The sequence below is a fragment of the Neomonachus schauinslandi genome, chromosome 4 (assembly GCF_002201575.2).
Source record: "Neomonachus schauinslandi chromosome 4, ASM220157v2, whole genome shotgun sequence".
In the NCBI taxonomy this organism is placed as follows: Eukaryota; Metazoa; Chordata; class Mammalia; order Carnivora; family Phocidae; genus Neomonachus; species Neomonachus schauinslandi.
In genome coordinates, this window is record NC_058406.1 from 99,010,423 (window position 1) to 99,028,321 (window position 17,899).

Below are 17,899 nucleotides of genomic sequence, written 5' to 3' on the forward strand. Positions count from 1 at the left end.
GACACAGCTACTGTCCATCCAGTCCAGGGGTCTGTCAGAAGGTTCATTTTGGTGGTGGAGTTGTGGGGGAGGGGCCATGACTACTGAAAAATAATGACTGAGACCACACATCCCTCACCACGCTTTGCTGTGGATCCACCTCTCATAGATTTATCCCAGCTACTTCCCGAATCTATTTATATATTCAAAGCATATCTCTTTTTAGAAAAATTAATCCTATTTGTTTACGCTATGCCACATCTTATTTGTCCTCAAACTCCATTAAGCTTCATCGGACAGATCTAATTGTTAGAAAGTACTAGTGCTAGATATCAGGATTTGGTGGTGTGCCGTGACTCTCTTTGCCACTGGTGTGTCTACTTTGGATCCCATGTTTCTCTGTGTCCCGGTGCTTAAGGTCTGTTGCCTGTTGCATAGTCAGATCTCAATTTGTATGCACTGAATGAATAAATAAAGGAGTAAATTTTTGCCCTATGTTTTATTACTGCACCATTATTTCATGAATTTTAGCCAGCCTAAAACTGAGAAAAGCAACTTGATGTAAAATCAAGACTGCAGACAAAAGGAATCCTTTAGTACTGGAGAATTGGGAATTGTTTCTATAGCTGCTTGTGCCTTTCTTGACTCAGGTCTCAGAGGGGTTTCAGTTTTCCTTTGGTTTCTTCTGTTCTGGTCACGGAATTTCTGACCTGCAACAGTCTGAGTTCCCCTCTCAGGGGCCAGTCATTTCTACCCTCACCTTCTCTTACAAGAGTCTCTGCCAACTACCCATTAACACCTTCAGCCACTTGGATGTCTATTCAAAGTTTATTGTGAGCAATACATTGCTTATCTATCATCATGCTACTCTAGCTTTGTAAAATTTTATCGTAAGGTTCTTAAAAATGAATTCACTGTCTAACAGATTTAAAAAAAGCAGTCTTAGGTAACCTCGTGTCATTAACGTGTTCCACATGGTGGGCCTCTCCAGGTCTGCTGCACACCAGAGACCCGATATCTGAGGTTTCCAATCAGAGATGATCATATTGGCAAGTGTCTCCTCTCTTGCTTACTTTTCTCTGTTTGCTCCAGTGACAACAGAGGCCATATCCAAACCCTCTTTGTTCAGTCCTTTGGCTAGAATCACCTCTCTGATTTCCAAGCCTCTTCTCTTTAGACTTTTCAGTCTGCTCACTGGCCAAACCAACAGAACGTGTTGAAGAGGAGGGAGACAAGGAAGGAGAGGAAGCGAGCCAAAGATCTCTTTTGCCAATTGATGATACGTCAAGATCAACTGATTTGGAAAAATAGCCAGACTGTAAAGAATTTTTCTTCCAAATTTCTCATTAAAAAAAAAAAGTGGGACTAACCCCTTTGAAGTTCAGCAAATATTTTATAATGATAACAATTATGACTACCTTCATGAACCTATTAGATAGCACACTGCTGCATACTTTCTGTGTTTTATTTGTGTTGAGATAGAGAATTGCTTTTTATGTTTCTCCCATTTATTTTCTCTGTAGTTCTGACTTTTAACTCTTCCCCAAGCTATTGGCCGGTGATTCTGGTAACAAAAGGAACATACACTAGGGATTGGTGAGGCCATTGGTCATCTGTCAACAGAAGACAGTCAAGGGCTACAGAGATGGGGTTTTGAAATCATAAAGAAGTTTTCCAGCCAGTAAATGTGCTAGGTCCAGGAGATATAGTGACAAAAAAGGACACAGGGTCTTTACCCTAATTTAGGAGTGTCCTGTTCAACAAGAGGACAGCAATGTAAATGACTAATTCCTGAACAGTGTGATGAATGTTACACCAAAGATACATAGAAGAGGTCACGGAGCACTGAGCAAGAAGTACTTAATACACCTGGAAAGCTCCAGGAACACTCCATAAAAGGCCAGTTATTTCCGCTGAATATTAAAGGGTACTCAGCAGTTTTCCATATGGACAAGAGGCAGAAAGAACTTTCCCAGGAGAGTTCACAGTATATACAAAGACATGGAGGTATGGAAGAGAAGGCACGTTCTGGGAACTGAAAATAGTTCAGGGCGGCTGGAGCTCCAGGTGCAAGATGAGACAGTGGGGCGGATACCAGAGATATTTATTCCATGTTAGGGGCCTGGATTTTATCCCATGGGCGGTCCTGTACCTCTGATCTTCTTTCCTTTCTCTTCCTGTTCCAGCATTTGAAAAGACACAGAACCAGAATATACTGTTCTTTCAGATCTAATTACTATATCTCAACTTCCTAATCCTTTTTCTTAGTCTGTCCTTCATTCACCGAGGTGAGGTCAACCCTTCCACACATCCTTCTCCTTCCCTGGATCTGGAATTGTGTCCTATATATTGGTTATCCAGATATATTCTACAAGACCTCCCAACAGAGGTCTGCAAATGGGAAAAAAAAAAAAGCCATCATTCAAAACTTGGCTATAGATGGTACAGTAAGTATATCTGCATGATGAATTGACTGTCACTGATGTGCCTTACACTGGTTTGGAAGAACAGGTGTCCAACGGACAGATGCTTGGAGCTGAGTCAAAATTGTTCCTCACCCAGTGACTCCCAACTTGGGGACCCTGTCCCCACATGGAGTCTGAACAGGTAGCAATGGCAGTCCCCAAGGAGTTTTCATTGCCTCGAGAAAAATCGCTGACAACACAACGCAGGCTAACTAAGAGATTAGGTTTCTTTGCATTTGACTGGAATGATCTGACTTTAATCAGGAAATACCAAATCGCACAAGGGGCAGATTAGCACAGTGGTGAAGAAGAGCAAGAGCTCCGGAGCCGGACCGCCTGGGCTCATAGTGCAATCCTGCTGTCCCTCAACGTAATCTCAGCCAGGCTGTATCACCTTCTCATGCCTAAGTCTCCCTACCTATAAAACGGAGATAACACTACTCCCTCCTAGTTGTTACAGTAAATGCAGACTGATTAAAGATAAAATATATCAAAGAGAAAAAAAACAATGAAAGCTTGAGGACCACTGGTCTACCTCAAGCAAAAGAAACGCCACCACCGTTTGCCCAGGCTGTGACCTGTAACAGGAGAAAACATTCTTACTTCCCTGGAATCCAAACCTATGTCAGCCCTCCAGCTCCACACTGAATGTGGAGGGACCCGCATGTTACTTAATTCCATTTCTCATTCTCTCCTCAAAGAACCAAACATGTGTCCCTCAAGTCTCTGTAGGCCTCATTATCTTGCAGATATTCCAGGCTCCAATATGTTAGCCATTAAAAAGACGTCACTCTGTTAGATGACACCATCCCTGGGCAAGAGCCATTGATAATAAAACAACTGCCAACTTTTCCCTGGCAAACCCCACACAGCCAAGAGGACAATGGTGGAAAACGTTCAGGACCGAGGAGGGAGAAGAAATAACAAGGCAGAGAAAAATGTCAAGTATCAGTTGGAAGACCATAAGCCAGGGGATGTGATACACAGCCATGGCCTGGAAAAAGAGGGGTAATCTGGCAGGGATGCTGCCACCAGAGTCTAGTACGGGGCCAGCTACCTCGAACTGTAGATGCAGCGGTTCCTGAGAGGGAGCCCGGCGCTGATGACTTACTTTCGCTCTGCTCAACGGCCCCCCCGTGCCAGGGATAACATAGGAGTATGCAAAATCTACAGGGGCTAGTAGGATTGCCAGGAACAAGCAGGATGAGATTGGCTGGAAAAACACAGTCAGTGGCTCAAGGGAGAACAAATAAAAATATGAAAATTGAAAGTGAGGGAGACACTTGGAAGTCATGCTGGTTGAAAGAAGGCAAGGGGTTCGCTCACTGGCTCTCGGCTTGCTACATGAGACTGCAGGAGCAACGGGGACCTGGACAAGGGCGAGGGCAGGGCTGTCGGCTGACTGGTAAGCTGTGCCACACAGAGGGAGAGTGACATCACCCTCTGGATGCTGCCATTGGCTGGACTGGCAAATTCTGAAGGCTAGTATCTCACTCTACTCAGTTGTACCACCCATAAAATGGGAAACACTCTAACAATACCAATCAGCTTGGAGACAAAAAGGGACAACCTGGACTGCAGATACTGTGTGAAATGATTATTACTATTATTATTGTACACTTAGGATTTGAACTCCTAGAAACAAATATACAAGGTTGAACTGTATGAAATTGCTGATATTTTACCTCTTGGACCCACAAATCTAGTAATTTCCTATGTTCAGCTTAGGAGGTAGGTAAGGAGGTGGACAAGATTTGAGACACTTGGTTATAACAGAGAACCCTTCTAACAGACTTTAACTGAGACCCATCCTGCATATTTCTTCCCCAACTTACAAAGAAAAGTGGTTTCTTTCAGATCTAAGCACAGATAACCTGGCCCTGGGGCTGGGGGCTAGCTGACTCTTCTCTTTCTTCCTTCTCCCTTCCATTAACTGGAGGCACTCTGATTCCACACGGAGTTTTGAGAGAAGGAGCTGGGCCTTGACAGGGTTTCCAGTCTGTGTCCAAGGAGGTGGGTCTTCACTCTAGGAACGTGGCCTTGGGACAGCAGCTGCTTACAAGGGGGTCCCAGGAAAATCCTTGACCCCCTAAATATTTTCCCCCACATCAGTGGAAATGCCTTCCTTTGGGTTAAGTATCAGCCTCATTAATCATCGTCCTCCAGCAAGCAAATATATCTTATTCCCATAATGCAGTTAATGGCTCCATTTTTAGATCACTCTTCCCTGCAACATGTAAAGGGACACTAGGTACCAAGGAGGACTGCCGCCAGCCACATTCCCAGCAAACAGCAGGGCTGGCGGAGAATTAGCTCAGACTCACATGGCCTCATACACCTCATCCTGCAGGCCCTCTTGTTTTCTCAGTGAGGGGCAACCTATTAAAGCTAGTTACCCATGTGAACCAACCGCCGCATGATACAGGGCCTGCCACCAGCTCCTTTCTGTCAGCTCCTTAATGGTGGAACTTGAGTATCATGGCTAAGCCTCCAAGAGTGACCTCCATAGAGAAAAAGATCCCCTTCCAGAAAGCTCTGCAGAAGGGCCACTCGACCCTTGTGGAGAAGCAGGGGCTTCTGGGGCACCATGCCAGCTAGGAGCATCTGGAGGAAATACTGTCACATGGGATAGTCCCCCTTGCAGTTGCCTTAGACGCAATGGAGGCTGGGAGTAAGGGTAAAGCCCAAGGTCAAAGACAGGATGAAGGGTGCTGAGGGAACCCAGAGTCATGCATTCGATGGCACTCTTTAAAACAAGTACATAGAACCTTCACTCCCCAGACAGATCATAATTTTAATCCTCTCCTTTTTATGTATGTGTTTGCTTTGGAGGAAGTCCCTGGGAATTATATAAAATTTCCCAAGCCGACTTGGGCCTTCTGTAAAATCTTGGCAGCCACTCCCAGCAGAGACAAGGCTTTCACGTTAGATGTGGACTGAGAGACACACAGCATCCTCTTTCCTTCTGCTCCTCTGGCTATCCCTTTAAAGTGCAAGGTCTTTGCAGTTGTAATGCTCTGTCTAGCTGAGCACAGTGTGCTCGCCAGGCATGTGGACAGAGACCTCTCGAGGCTGCTTCTTGACCGTGGGACTCAATGCAAACACCCTTGCTTCTCTCCAGCTCCATGACCTTTGTCTTCTCTTTGGAATGTGCTGCCCACTGGGGTGGCCACCCATAACGATATAATTTTACCTCTCCGTTCCCCACTGAGTGACCTTTCTCAACTAAACCTCACTCTGCTTGGGCTCAGCCTCTGGGACCCCTTCTTTCCTGAGGCTCATGGACTCTAAAACTTGCTGGGAGTCCTCTTTTCTCCAGGCAGCTTTATAAACGTGTGCCCACTGTTCAAAGACAGCTCCAATGGCCTGAAGGGTGTGCATGCCTAATCTAGGATGAGGCTAAATCAGTATCCATAGCATCAGTCCATCCCAGATTTGAATCAAAATTGCCCTTAGTCTTCAAACTAAGCCTATTTATAGATTCACTCTTTCTTCCCTTCTTGGTTCGTGTCTAAAACTAGCTCCCCGCTGTTGCTACACCTGATTCACCGTTGGTTGGGGTAACGGAGTTCTGGTTTTTAATTTCTCTGCCACTCATCAACTCTGTTTGCTGTTTTATAACTAAGTAAACAATTATTATTTTACTCTGTGTACCTGGCACTGTAGGAAATAATCTAAGACTAGAAGCCTGAAAAAGGTACAGTCCCAGTCTTCAAGGAACTTAACATTCTAGCAGCAGGCAGAGCCCACGAACACCAACTGAGACATCAATTCATCGAGCTGAGGGGATCTGTTTTCCCTAGGAATAGGAAGGTGCTACTGTCTCCTCCTGGAAGGAGAAATCTCCCAGAGGTCACTCTGAATATTGTGCGCTGGGGCTAGACCTGATGAAAAGTAAACATACACAGGTCTACCCAAAGCCAGATTTGGGCCACATAATTTCTGAGAAATCTAGAAGGAGGGACAATTTAGAAGTAAACACAATTGCCCTTCCATTGCAGAGACAATGCTGGAAGCAAAATCTGACAGTGTCTCCATCCAAAAGGACCAGCTGTCTACCACTCTTTCCCTCAACATGCACACACACACACACACACACACACACACACACACACTTCTGGTGGAGACTTCTCATCAGGGACACAACTACATAGGAAGACAAAGTAACAACTCCCTAAGTACAGTTTGGAGAGTGGTGACCTTCTCACACCGAAGCATGTGAATGGCACCTCCTAAGGAAGCGGGGAAGACTGTGACAAGGTCTGGTGACGGTGACACCACAGGGCTGACACTGTGGACTCGCTGGGGCTTCTGCAGGGGTTCTGAAAGGCCCAATGAATGTCACTTCTTGTCCTCATTTGAAGTCAGAATAGAGTCTGAGAAAGCTGTAGGAGCCCAAAGCCACAGAGACCGAAATACCAGTTTCATTATTGATAAAGGTAAATGGATACCATGGCACAGGTGTGGAGGCTGAACGAGTGGGTCAGAGCTCCCCTGAAACAGGCCAGCCCCCCAGAATGGCAGGCTTCCTCTGCTGGACTCACCACACAGTGGCAAGAGCCCAGAATGTACACTGTGTGCGGGCAAGCAGGTCCTCAAGAGTTCCTTCTCCCAGACTCAGCAATCAGATGGGTCACTCTGGTGCCCAGTGAGGGGATGGAGACAGCGAGAGGGCTAGACACCAGAAGTATTCTCCATGGCTATCTCTTTACACGGAAATATGAGGAGTGGAAATAAGTATCCTCACCCCAGCCCCCCCGCCGAGTTCTTCTCTTTGCCCAGGACACGGCTGTCGCCTGGCTGGCCCCCCTCAGAGGACACCTCGCTGAGAGGCTGGTAGGACGGGAGAGACTCAGGAGAGGCATGGGAAGAGAGTGCAGTGGGTGCTGTGTCCTCCCCATCTTCCCTCCACACCCCTCCCTTCCTGAGCCTTTGGATTGCACTGGGATAGATTGAGATCGACAAACCTAAACGTGTTTTGGTTTGAGGTTTGGCAAATTCCGTAACTCCAAAGTATTCCACAAATGTTTTGTGTTCTGCAAAACCAAAAAATATTGGCCAAGCACTCCCCCCCTCCACTAATTTTTAAGTCCATGTGTTTTTAAAGGAAATGTAATCCGTATGTTTTGGGTACATTTATATGCAACTCTTCAAACCATGCTCGTACCCATGAGTCATTTGATGTCTAAAATGCATGGGGATGATCATAGATTTATAAGAACTCTGTTAACACAAGAAGGGCAACAGGTGACGCATTGGTTGGAAGGTAAGGAACTGGATTCTGGTGTTGGCACAGAACCACTAGATCCCAGAAGATTTACAAATAATCCCCTATATCCTCATCCATCAATCTTTCCCATCTGCAAAATGACATTAATAATTCTTGCCCTCATCAGATGCTGCAGGCAGGGAGTGAGATTTCAAGTCTGATTGTCAGGTCATTTTGAGCTTTTTAAAGACAAAATACAAGGGTCCCTATACCTGCCCCCCATGGGTCTATATTAATCTAGCTTCCCAGAGTGCTGGAGGACAAAAATGGCTTCTATATTCAATGATTCATCTTTGCCCTCTCATGAGACAGGGGACTTCAAGGCCATTATGTCATGGTTTCACCTGCTAGGGAAGTTCAGCCTGATTTCCTGTCCTCTACTAGGGAACCCCTTGTTTACGGGGAGTATAGAAAGTAGATGATAAAGCCATGGGGAAGGCTACAAAGACAGGTGGAGAATATACAGGTTGTTTTATTTGGAAAAGAGAAGATTCTGGGTACTTTAGTATCTTTAAGTAAATGAAGGGTTTTCAGAGGAGGAGATCTAGTCTCCATATCTGTTGAAGACAAAATAAGTCAAGTTTAAACTGTTAGCATGATAGAGCACAAAGTTCACAGGCTTTGAAGTCAGGCGAACCGGGAGTTATTCCATGCTCCAGCTTTGCTCTGTGACACTGGGAAGGCTGCTTAAGCTCTCAGAGGCTCAGTTTCTTCATTTGTAAAATATCTTAAAACATTTTAAAGATTAGAAGAAAAAAACCCTAAGTAAAAGGTCTGAACACAGTAAGTGTTCAATCACAGATAATTTCAGTAATTACTAATGTTACTTAAAGTAGCCTACAGCTTTAAATGGGGCATACGTCACAAAGAATCACCATGCTACCAGAAAAATTACAAATAAGGCACTGAAATGGGCCAATGAGTATCCATAGTTCTGCTTTCGTGGAGTCCTTACAAAGAAGAGTAACCCATGAGGCAGGACAAACAAATAACTGTCCTGAGCAGGAAGATATTCACCAGCCCCAGAGCTGGGCCAGGCCAGGGCCAAATGATGCATCAAGGTCCCTTCTAGCCCAGTGAGGGGACAGGAGGACCCCAGGACTTGCACCAAGATGTCATCACAACTTCCTAACCAGAGGCAAATGCTTCAAGATACATGGTCTTATTCCCCAGATTAAAGCGTGGTTCCAGTTCTCAGAGCAGAATTCTGATGCTGCTCAGTACAGCCTCTCTATTCCAATGTTCTGTTCTAGGTCATGCCTCTGAAAAACAAGGACTCCAGTGGAAGAAAAACTGCAAAGAAAAAATCAAAACAGGGCGCCTGGGTGGCTCAGTTGGTTAAGCGACTGCCTTCGGCTCAGGTCATGATCCTGGAGTCCCAGGATCGAGTCCTGCGTCGGGCTCCCTGCTCAGCAGGGGGTCTGCTTCTCCCTCTCCCGCTCCCCACTCTGGTGCTCTCTCTCTCTCTCAAAGAAATAAATAAAATCTTTAAAAAAAAAAGAAAAAATCAAAACAATCTTCCAAGTTCCAAGAAGAAAATAAGCAAGTACTAAATGTCACTGGAGATACAGAAGGAAAGAAAGAGAAGGTAGTTAAGTAACTAAAGTCATAGGGTTGACCCCTCACGGTGTCTAGGGCAGAAATTCTTAACTCTTGGTCATGGAACTTTTTGAAAATCTGAAGAAAGCCATAGATCTCTCCCCAGAAAAATGCACACCTGCTCATCCACACACCAATTTTCCTTACAATACCTGGGAACTCACAGAACCCTGGAAATCCATCCACGGACTCCAAGCTAACGATCGTAAATACCCTTGCGGCTTCTTTATGAAAGGCCAGCTTCTATTCTGAGCACATCATCACTAGCAAGGTCCTCAATAAGCCTAGAATGCAGAGCCCCAAAAAGGAAACAACAGGAAACAGTTCACAGGCAAGTTCTACGACCTGAACATGGAATATAAACTAACTGGCGGGAAGAGGACTGTCTCAAATGGAAGGAATAAGTATGCATTCCTCATTGGCTAAATTTTGAAGACAAAGGTCTTCGCTGAACAGGAAAGCATTTGGCCTGGAGTTCTTGTGCCTGTGGCCACACCACTAACTGCTTGCTTGATCTAGGACACATTACACAATTCCACCATCTTCAAACTAGAAGTTTAAGTGAATTTTTCTTCAGTAGATACAACACTAAGAAATTCTGAGGTAAATAAAATTTTATAGCAATCTAAATGTATTTTAAATATAAAATAAGAGTTTCACAAAGAAGTGCTTCCATAGGGGATTAAGGGTACACTTATTGTGATGAGCGCTGAGTAATATACAGAATTGTTGAATCACTATATTGTACACCTGCAACTAATATAACACTGTATGCTAACCATAATGGAATTTAAAAAACAAATAAATATTTTTTTAAAAAAAAGAAGTGCTTCGGGGGTCCTGGGTGGTGCAGTCAGTTAAGCACCTGACTCTTGGTTTCGGCTCAGGTCATGATCTCAGGGTGGTGAGACTGAACCCCACATCGGGCTCTGAGCTCAGCAAGGAGTCTGCTAAAATTTCTCTCTCCCTCTCCCTCTGCCCCTCCCTATCTTCACTCTCTCTTCCTCTCTCTCTCTCTAATAAATAAGTAAATCTTTTTAAAAAAAAAAAAAAGAAGTGCCTCCGTAAATAATTTTGTAAAGGAAATGATCACCACAGATGATTTTTAGCATAAATCTGGCTTCTAGTAGAATGTGCTATTATATAGTTCATGAAGTGATCTAAATATAATACTAGATAGTTTATCTGAAAACTCTTGCAGAGAAAATAGCAAAGGTAACTCCTGACGGTCTGTGTCATTCAGATGTAAAGAAATGCTCCCAAACGAGGAAAATGTCTGAACACTACATAAATGGTTATTGCAAAGCCTACACACTTTACAAGACACACGTGTCACATTTGTGGTTTCAGTATGGTTTATATAAAGTGAGCTTTTCTGACTGAATAACCTTAGATAGATCTGTGTTCCCTAGCAACTTCAGTTCTCCCCTAGCTCTCTGGATAACAGATTTTAATTTTATATAGGAAGGGTGGGAGAGAAAGGATTTAGAGAGAAGCAGAATTAACCAGAAAAATGCCACAGCCACTAAGACCACTTACAACAAGAGCAAATAGTCCTGTAAATGTCAGCAGCTCTTAAGAGTTTCCCTACATGATAACCTAGTCCTAATGATGATGCTGGGGCATCAAGAAAGGTCATGTTCTAGAAACTGTCTTTAAGGCATGCAACATCTAATATATTTTGGGAATATTTCTTAAGAGAAAAATGGCTAATTTTTTAACAGTTTTTAGCTAATCTTAAAGGTGATAATTTTCTGATAATTTTTATTTGTCCACAATTCCTTGTTTGATAATACAAAGTAAATGAGGTGTCACTGTAGGTACCGTAGCCACCTAGAGTACTTAGCAGAAAAAGGAGCAATCTTTTGATGATAATAAATCACCATAAAATTTGGTTTAAATGACTGGATTATCAAGCATGATGTAGGGAGAAAAACACAATGAGGCATCTGATCTGGTGATGTACAGAGTGTTAACAAAAATTGGAAAACTCAACCTTTTGGGGACAGCTTTTTGATTCTCAGATCAGCTATCCATCTCTCTTTGCCTGAGTCAGCACAGAGGCATAGTGTTCAAGTTTTCCCCAAAAAGCAGGAGCCAAAAGCCACCAATGGGGGGGGGGGGGAATAATGTCATGAAGAAAAGAAATGTCGGTGAGCGTCTTTCCCAATTATTCTTACCTGTTTCTTCCAGAATCTCTGAATCCTTTAGCAAAAGGGTTTCGATCAATTTTTAATCTGGTGATCTGGAAACAAACAAAGAACATAAATTGTATTTATATTAACTGATTTCTTTTTTGGTTGCTCCTGGAAAATTAACAGAAATCACTCTGTTGGTAACAGCTGTTGTTTTTATTTAGTTTCCTTTAAGTCTGAGATTTAAATGGAAGTTGATACAGGACATGGGCCTGGCACCCAGATGTCTGACCCACCTGACCCACTTCTCCCTAAAAACTGAGGTCCTCCCAGTATGTGACTATAAACTCTCTTCTGCTCACCTTTCTTGCCCCAGAAAAGGTGATAAATCACTTGCCTAGACACACAAAGGCATGGAAATAGAAAACTGGTCAATGGTCAAGTCCGTGGTACATGACACACAGGAAGTACTTGAACACCGTTTGTTGAGTGAATGAATGAGCGAGCAAGTGAGTGAATGATGGACAAATGGATTCAGTCAATCCAATCCAATGGAATCGGACCCCCAGACAACCCGCCTCAGCCTGAAAAGTCCATATAATTGACTGCATTTGCCATTTCACTTTAGTTGTCCCTTCCTTGCCCCTTGAGATGGTTCATTTAATGACCTAAAATGGTCTTGTAAAAGACATAAAAAGTAGCTACACTTTTATCAAGGTTGCATCCAAAGGAAAATCTATAAATGAGGGACCCGGTGGGGCAGGCTACATCCAGTCTCCAAGGCTTACAAGCAAATCAGAAGACATGAACAACTGTGTGACCCAGGTTGGATGGGTCCTCAGGAGCCATCTGGTTCAACCTCTACTCAGAGCATAAGCCCCTCTCTATCACATCTTACCTTAGCCCCTTCGAACTCAGCGAGGGTTGTACACACCACCCCCATGCCCCCAGACTAGACCAAGCCTGACCAACAAATTCCACATGTGTTCTTACGTTTCCACTTTCAGCCTTGGTCATGGGAGGCATTTTTGATATTTTTGTGTCTAAACCAGATGTCAATGACTCGCTATCTTCAAGCAACAGAGACTTTGGGGTGGGGGTGAGGAAGCTCAGGAAAGGAGGCAAGGCGCTTTCAATGGAAGGTGACTGTAGAAAGAAAGGAATCTCATTGAAGACCACCTTCCCCTTTCTGATCATTGCAGAACTTATTACCAGGATGGCTAAAGATTTTCTTACATTGAAAATCTTTTCCAAGTCCCTCTTCCATCTTACTTTGTCAGAGTGGAATTTCCCAAAGCTGCAATCTTTAAAGGTCTTTAAAATGCAATGTGAGATTCTGACCAACAGACTCTGACTTGAAAGTACCAAAGTTAATGTTTTTCCCTAAAACATTCCTTGCCTTGAGAATGGCACACTAATAATGCAGCACTAATAATGTAGCAAAAGCAATTTTACATCTATTTTTATAGACCAGAGCAGGAGCCTGAAGCTTTGGCTCTCTAAAGTCGAGTGTCTGCCCTGTGAATATTGTATTGAGTTTAAAGACTGTCACTGCTTTTCTGTTTTTGACTTAAAATCCATTCTTTCTTCCTTCGTAATCCACAGCAATAAACCGCACACCATATTTTCTTTTCAAGTTGGGGTTATAATATTTTATTTTCTCTTTCAAGTTGGCTTATCCTATCCGGCTCATTTATGATAGGGGTTTCTGATATATGATTGTGCTGCCATGTTTGGGGGGCCTCCACAGACTCCTGTAAATAAAATGACATTCTATTTCATGGGCCTGGGAGAAAAGGTTGAAAAGCCGCTTCCCACAGCACATTCTATCTCAGGCCAAGAGGTCTGCATGGAGATTTAACAGAAAAGTGCCACCAAATGTTAGGAAAAACAGCACCTCTTTACATGTTTGGAAGCTTTTAATGTGAGATTTAGAGAGCTTTATGTAGTGTGGTTGCGTACTCATTATTTATTTGTCAAGTACCTTTGTGTGCAAAGCAAGGTGACAGGAGGCACAGGTGACAGTGATATACAGTCCATATATGGCTGCGTATTGTCTGGTGCCCCCCGGCCCAGAAGCTTATAATCTAGAAGAAAAAAGCAGACATATACACTAACACATAGACACTAACACAACACGGGAATGGGTAAGGTTTGCAATGAAGGCAAACGAGAGCCTCAGAGGGAGTAGCGAGAGTCCCAAGTTGAAGGTGAAACCTCAGACACAGCACATGAGCCAGGCCTCGAAGGATGTGTAGGACTTTAATGAAAAGTGCAAAAAGAGGAGAAAGGAACAAGGGAAGCATTGCATAAGACATGGACTATGGAAGCCAGAGCCCTGAAGTAGAAAAGCATGAAAGAATGAAGCACACGCGAGAAGCACCGAGAAGTCCAATTTGGCCAGAGCACAGCGTATGGGAAGACGGGCAGCGAGAGACAGCATGAGAGGCTGCCCTGAGGCCATATCACAGAATGCTTTATTGCCCTGCTTAGGCACCTACATACCCTCTAGGCAGAAGAGAGCAACTTCAGCAATATAAACCGAACTGTGACCCCAGTTGATGCTCGTGCTGACAACTTTGGCGATGTCTACTAATCCTCAGGGTAACAAGGACAATAATTTGGAGGAATAAACCAATGTATTCTCAATCTCAATAATCCATAGTCCCGTGGTTCCCATATGAAGAGCCAGCCTGCTGGCATCTGCGCCTTCGAGTATCTCATATAGCATAGAAAGGGGATGCAAATGACAGCTGGGCCACAAAGCCCGCTGTCCTGTGGAAGACAAGGATGTGACATCAGGTGAATTCTTATCAAGGGGGGAAAGAAGTAAGAGATCTTCTGCTCCCACCTCAGGGGAGTATGAAAAAAGAGGAAACAGACGAAAGACAAGCAAGTAGGTGGACTTACACGTGTCTTAGCTCCCTACTCAAACCAAAATCCAGGGGTGCAGGTGGGGAGCTTCAGAGGAAAACTGGCAGGGCAACCTACACACACACACACACACAGGGCCGGCTGCATCAAAGTAAAAATGCCGCCCAGTCTAAAGAATCAGGAAGAGGACAAGTCAGCATCTCCACGCCTCCTATCACCCTTTCCATGGTGAGTCAGGGACTTAGAGGTTCTCACATGCCATGACAGGGAAGGGAGGGTGACCCTAACACAGAGGTGCCATAGCCTAGGCAGGAGCCCAGCGGAGGACCCAGATGAGCCCTGAGGTGAGGCTGAGCCAGCCAGGGAGGCCCAGGAGGTCCAAGTGAAGCAAAAACATGACAGCACAAGCTCAGCAGTCTCCTATCAGTAGAGCATGTCCACACAAGGGACCCAAGGCCCAGACTAGACATGACGGTCACCAAGAGAGTCCAGTGAGGCCCTCTGCCCTGAGCACACACCACACATCTAGAGGCCATCTGGAGTAGTGTGGGAGACTCATTTGAATAGTTAATTTTCAACCCTACTCCAAAGTTACGTTTATCAATTAGACCCAAATATGGCTGTCAGTCTCCATCTCCCCACCTTCAACCAGAACACAGTCATCTTTTCATTAAACTACTCTATATAACCTTGGGACTAATCTCTCTTCTTCCACCCTCGTCCCTGTCCGGTCTCTTCTCTACAAAGCAACCAAAGTGATCTTTGTTAACAGATACGTGAACCACGTCATTCTCATCAGTGGCTACCACTCTACTCAAAACTCAACCCAAACTCCTTGGCTGGCCTTGCAGGGCCCCTGCCTAGCTCTCCATCCCCACCCATGCTCCGCTACACCTGGGCCACAGGCTCCCGCCAAACTCAGCTGCTCTCAGTGCTGAGTGTGTCAAGCTCTTTCCCTCCTCAGGCCCCTCACACTCACTCTACCTCCAGTCAAAAAAATGTTCTTTTCTGTGCTCTTCACATAGCTGATGCCTCGTCCTAAGTCTCAGTGTAAATGTTACCTCCTGAGAGAGATGGTCCTTGATCATCCCTCCAAAATAGGATGCTTTCAGGTAAGAACCATGCCTATTTTCTACACCATTTTATTAAGAACCTAACATGACATGCTCTTTGGGCTCAATGAATATTTGTTCAGTGAGTGAATGAGTGAGTGAGCGCATGAATGAATAATGTGGGAAAGAGGGATTACCAGCCCCAAAGCCATAACAAGCCTTAGAGAATACAGACCAGACAACTCCCTCGATCCTATCTGCTTTCACTGGAGCACCACAGACGGAAGTCTCAAATGTCCTCCTGGGCAGAATGAGGTCTATTAGTAACTGTCTGCGCAGCTAAAACTATTCTGCAGCAGTCGTGTTCAAACCTGCTCAAAGTGATAATGAGAAGACATGGAAAGTCAGAGGTTGGGGAAGCATTTTTCTTCCCCGATTTGATTTCCATTATCCTGATTTTATAGTCTGCGTCATCGAAGACCATAGCACAGGAAGAGGTGGTTGCTGGCTTACCACCTTTGGTTTTAATCATTTTCACTGACTTTTTGCCTAGAAACGTCCAGGCAGTTAATAAATGAGGTACACCTCACAGTGCATGGTGCAGACATAAATCACACAACCTACAAAGAAAATGAAACTTCAATATCCTGAGTATGATTTTACAATACCAAGGCTGAAAAGGCCTTCCCTTATTAACACTCTCTAAGTTATTCTTTTTTTTTCTACCATATTGCTTTGAAAGGTGTTCATCAGGGAAGAAAAAAAAAAAAACTCAGCCCATATGAAAAATAAAAAATAAAAAACCTCTGCACTGATTTGATTGAAAAGTTAGAGCACAACGGGCTCGATAGTTTAGGATATAATGAGTGGCTCAGAGCTCCTATTGGATTTGCTTACGCAAACCTGGCTGTGGTTCCAGACTTCCTATCTGGTTCATGTAGCCAATTCTCATCAAGAAATAAGACTGTGTTACCTGAGGAGAACAGGGCTGTGTCTTTTTGAAATCTAGTTTCCTGTTTGGGGGAAAAAAAAAATATATCAAGGTTCAGCCATCTTTTCCCCTTAGAGAAGACAAAGACTCTGCAACGGAAACTTCCTGCTAATTCCATGAGGACATGTTGGCGTCAGCTTCTTCCAAGAAAAAGCGTTCAGTGTAGAGTCACCTTTATTCCCACTTCTACCACTTTATTCTCCACGATGAGATTCTGGGCATGGTGTACCTTCCTCTCTGCCTTAGGCCTGCCAAGTTGGCACTCCAAGAGCAAATAATAGTAATAATAACTTCAGTATGCTAGAGGCCCTGGGAGTCTTTGGGTCAGTCAGCAAGGGTGAGAGGAAGGAATGGGAAGGGGGGAAAGAAAAGCATAAAATATTTCATGAAAATAGAAACTCTTTCTTCACATTTCACGACTACTTATACCCAAAAAAGCAGGACCACAGCTATGTAAGGAAACTGGTAGTGGAGGTGTGTTGGCTAATTATTCATTCAGTCCTTTTCCAAGCACATATTCAGTGCTGTGCACCACCGGACAGACACAAATGCCTTAGAGTTACGCAGATGGAAGGGTCCTTCTTCTTAATTAGTGGTTTCTGGGCTTCAGGACAATTCTAATTCTCTCCCTCCAGCATTTAAGGGGTCAACATTGATATTCCATATTTATTCTGTCAAACTAAAAGAATTACATCAATCCACGATCTCCTGCCATCATTATTTCATAAATTAAATGACATTTTAGTATCAAAAAAGGTTAAAAGGACAAAATAAAATACAGCCTATTTAAATGAACGTTTACAGGTATAAACTGCCCCTATCCTGCCTTTATTTTTCTCATCTTTTGGTGGACTATAAAAAACGTCTCCATAGACTGGTACCTGAGAAGCAAACCACCGATTTGCAAATGAGGATTCGGAGGTGAAGCAATTTGTCAGAAGCAGTAGAGTCTGTCAGCTGCAGAGTTGAGTCTAGAACCTGAGTCCCCTAACTCCCGACCTGCTGTTTTCTACACCGGGTTTTGTAGAGGCACGATGTTTGGTTCTCAAAAAGCTCAAAATATTGAGAGGAAGACTGGTCACACGCACAGCTTAGAATGTGACAGGGTCACGAGAGAGGTACGGTGCACTAACAGTTCGATGAGGGAAAGCTCATTCAAAGCCGAAAAATGTAAGGAACGTTGTAGGGGGAAATGTCAGGAAGGTTTGTGTTTGTACTGAACTCGAAGAGTAGAAGGAAGCTAGACAGATAAAGGTGAACAGAAAGGTCATTCCTGGAAAGACAACAGCACAAGCAAAAGCAAAGCTGCTACCAAGTGCAAGCAACAGTAAAACTCCAACTAGATTGCTGAACTCCTGTGGATGCATGATGATGATTAGTGGGAAATGAGCCTAGAAATATAGCTGGTAACTAGCTACAGAGGACCTTAATGGAAAGACTTGGGATCTCGGACTATATACACTCCCTTCCGGCACTGAGGAGTCAACAGTTTTTGACAGAGAAATGATGCAATCTGAGCTATGTTTTAGGAAGCC

General features: G+C 44.0%; 1 protein-coding gene across 1 annotated transcript in view; it reads right to left on the reverse strand.

The window, feature by feature from the left end:
- The window catches only part of TBX15 (T-box transcription factor 15), a 101,120-nt gene that overhangs the window by 16,551 nt on the left and 66,670 nt on the right, over window positions 1-17,899 (reverse strand). The window contains exon 6 of the mRNA XM_021690089.2: window positions 11,493-11,557. Within this exon, the coding sequence (XP_021545764.2) occupies window positions 11,493-11,557 (65 nt within the window). The remainder of the gene's footprint in view (window positions 1-11,492; window positions 11,558-17,899) is intronic.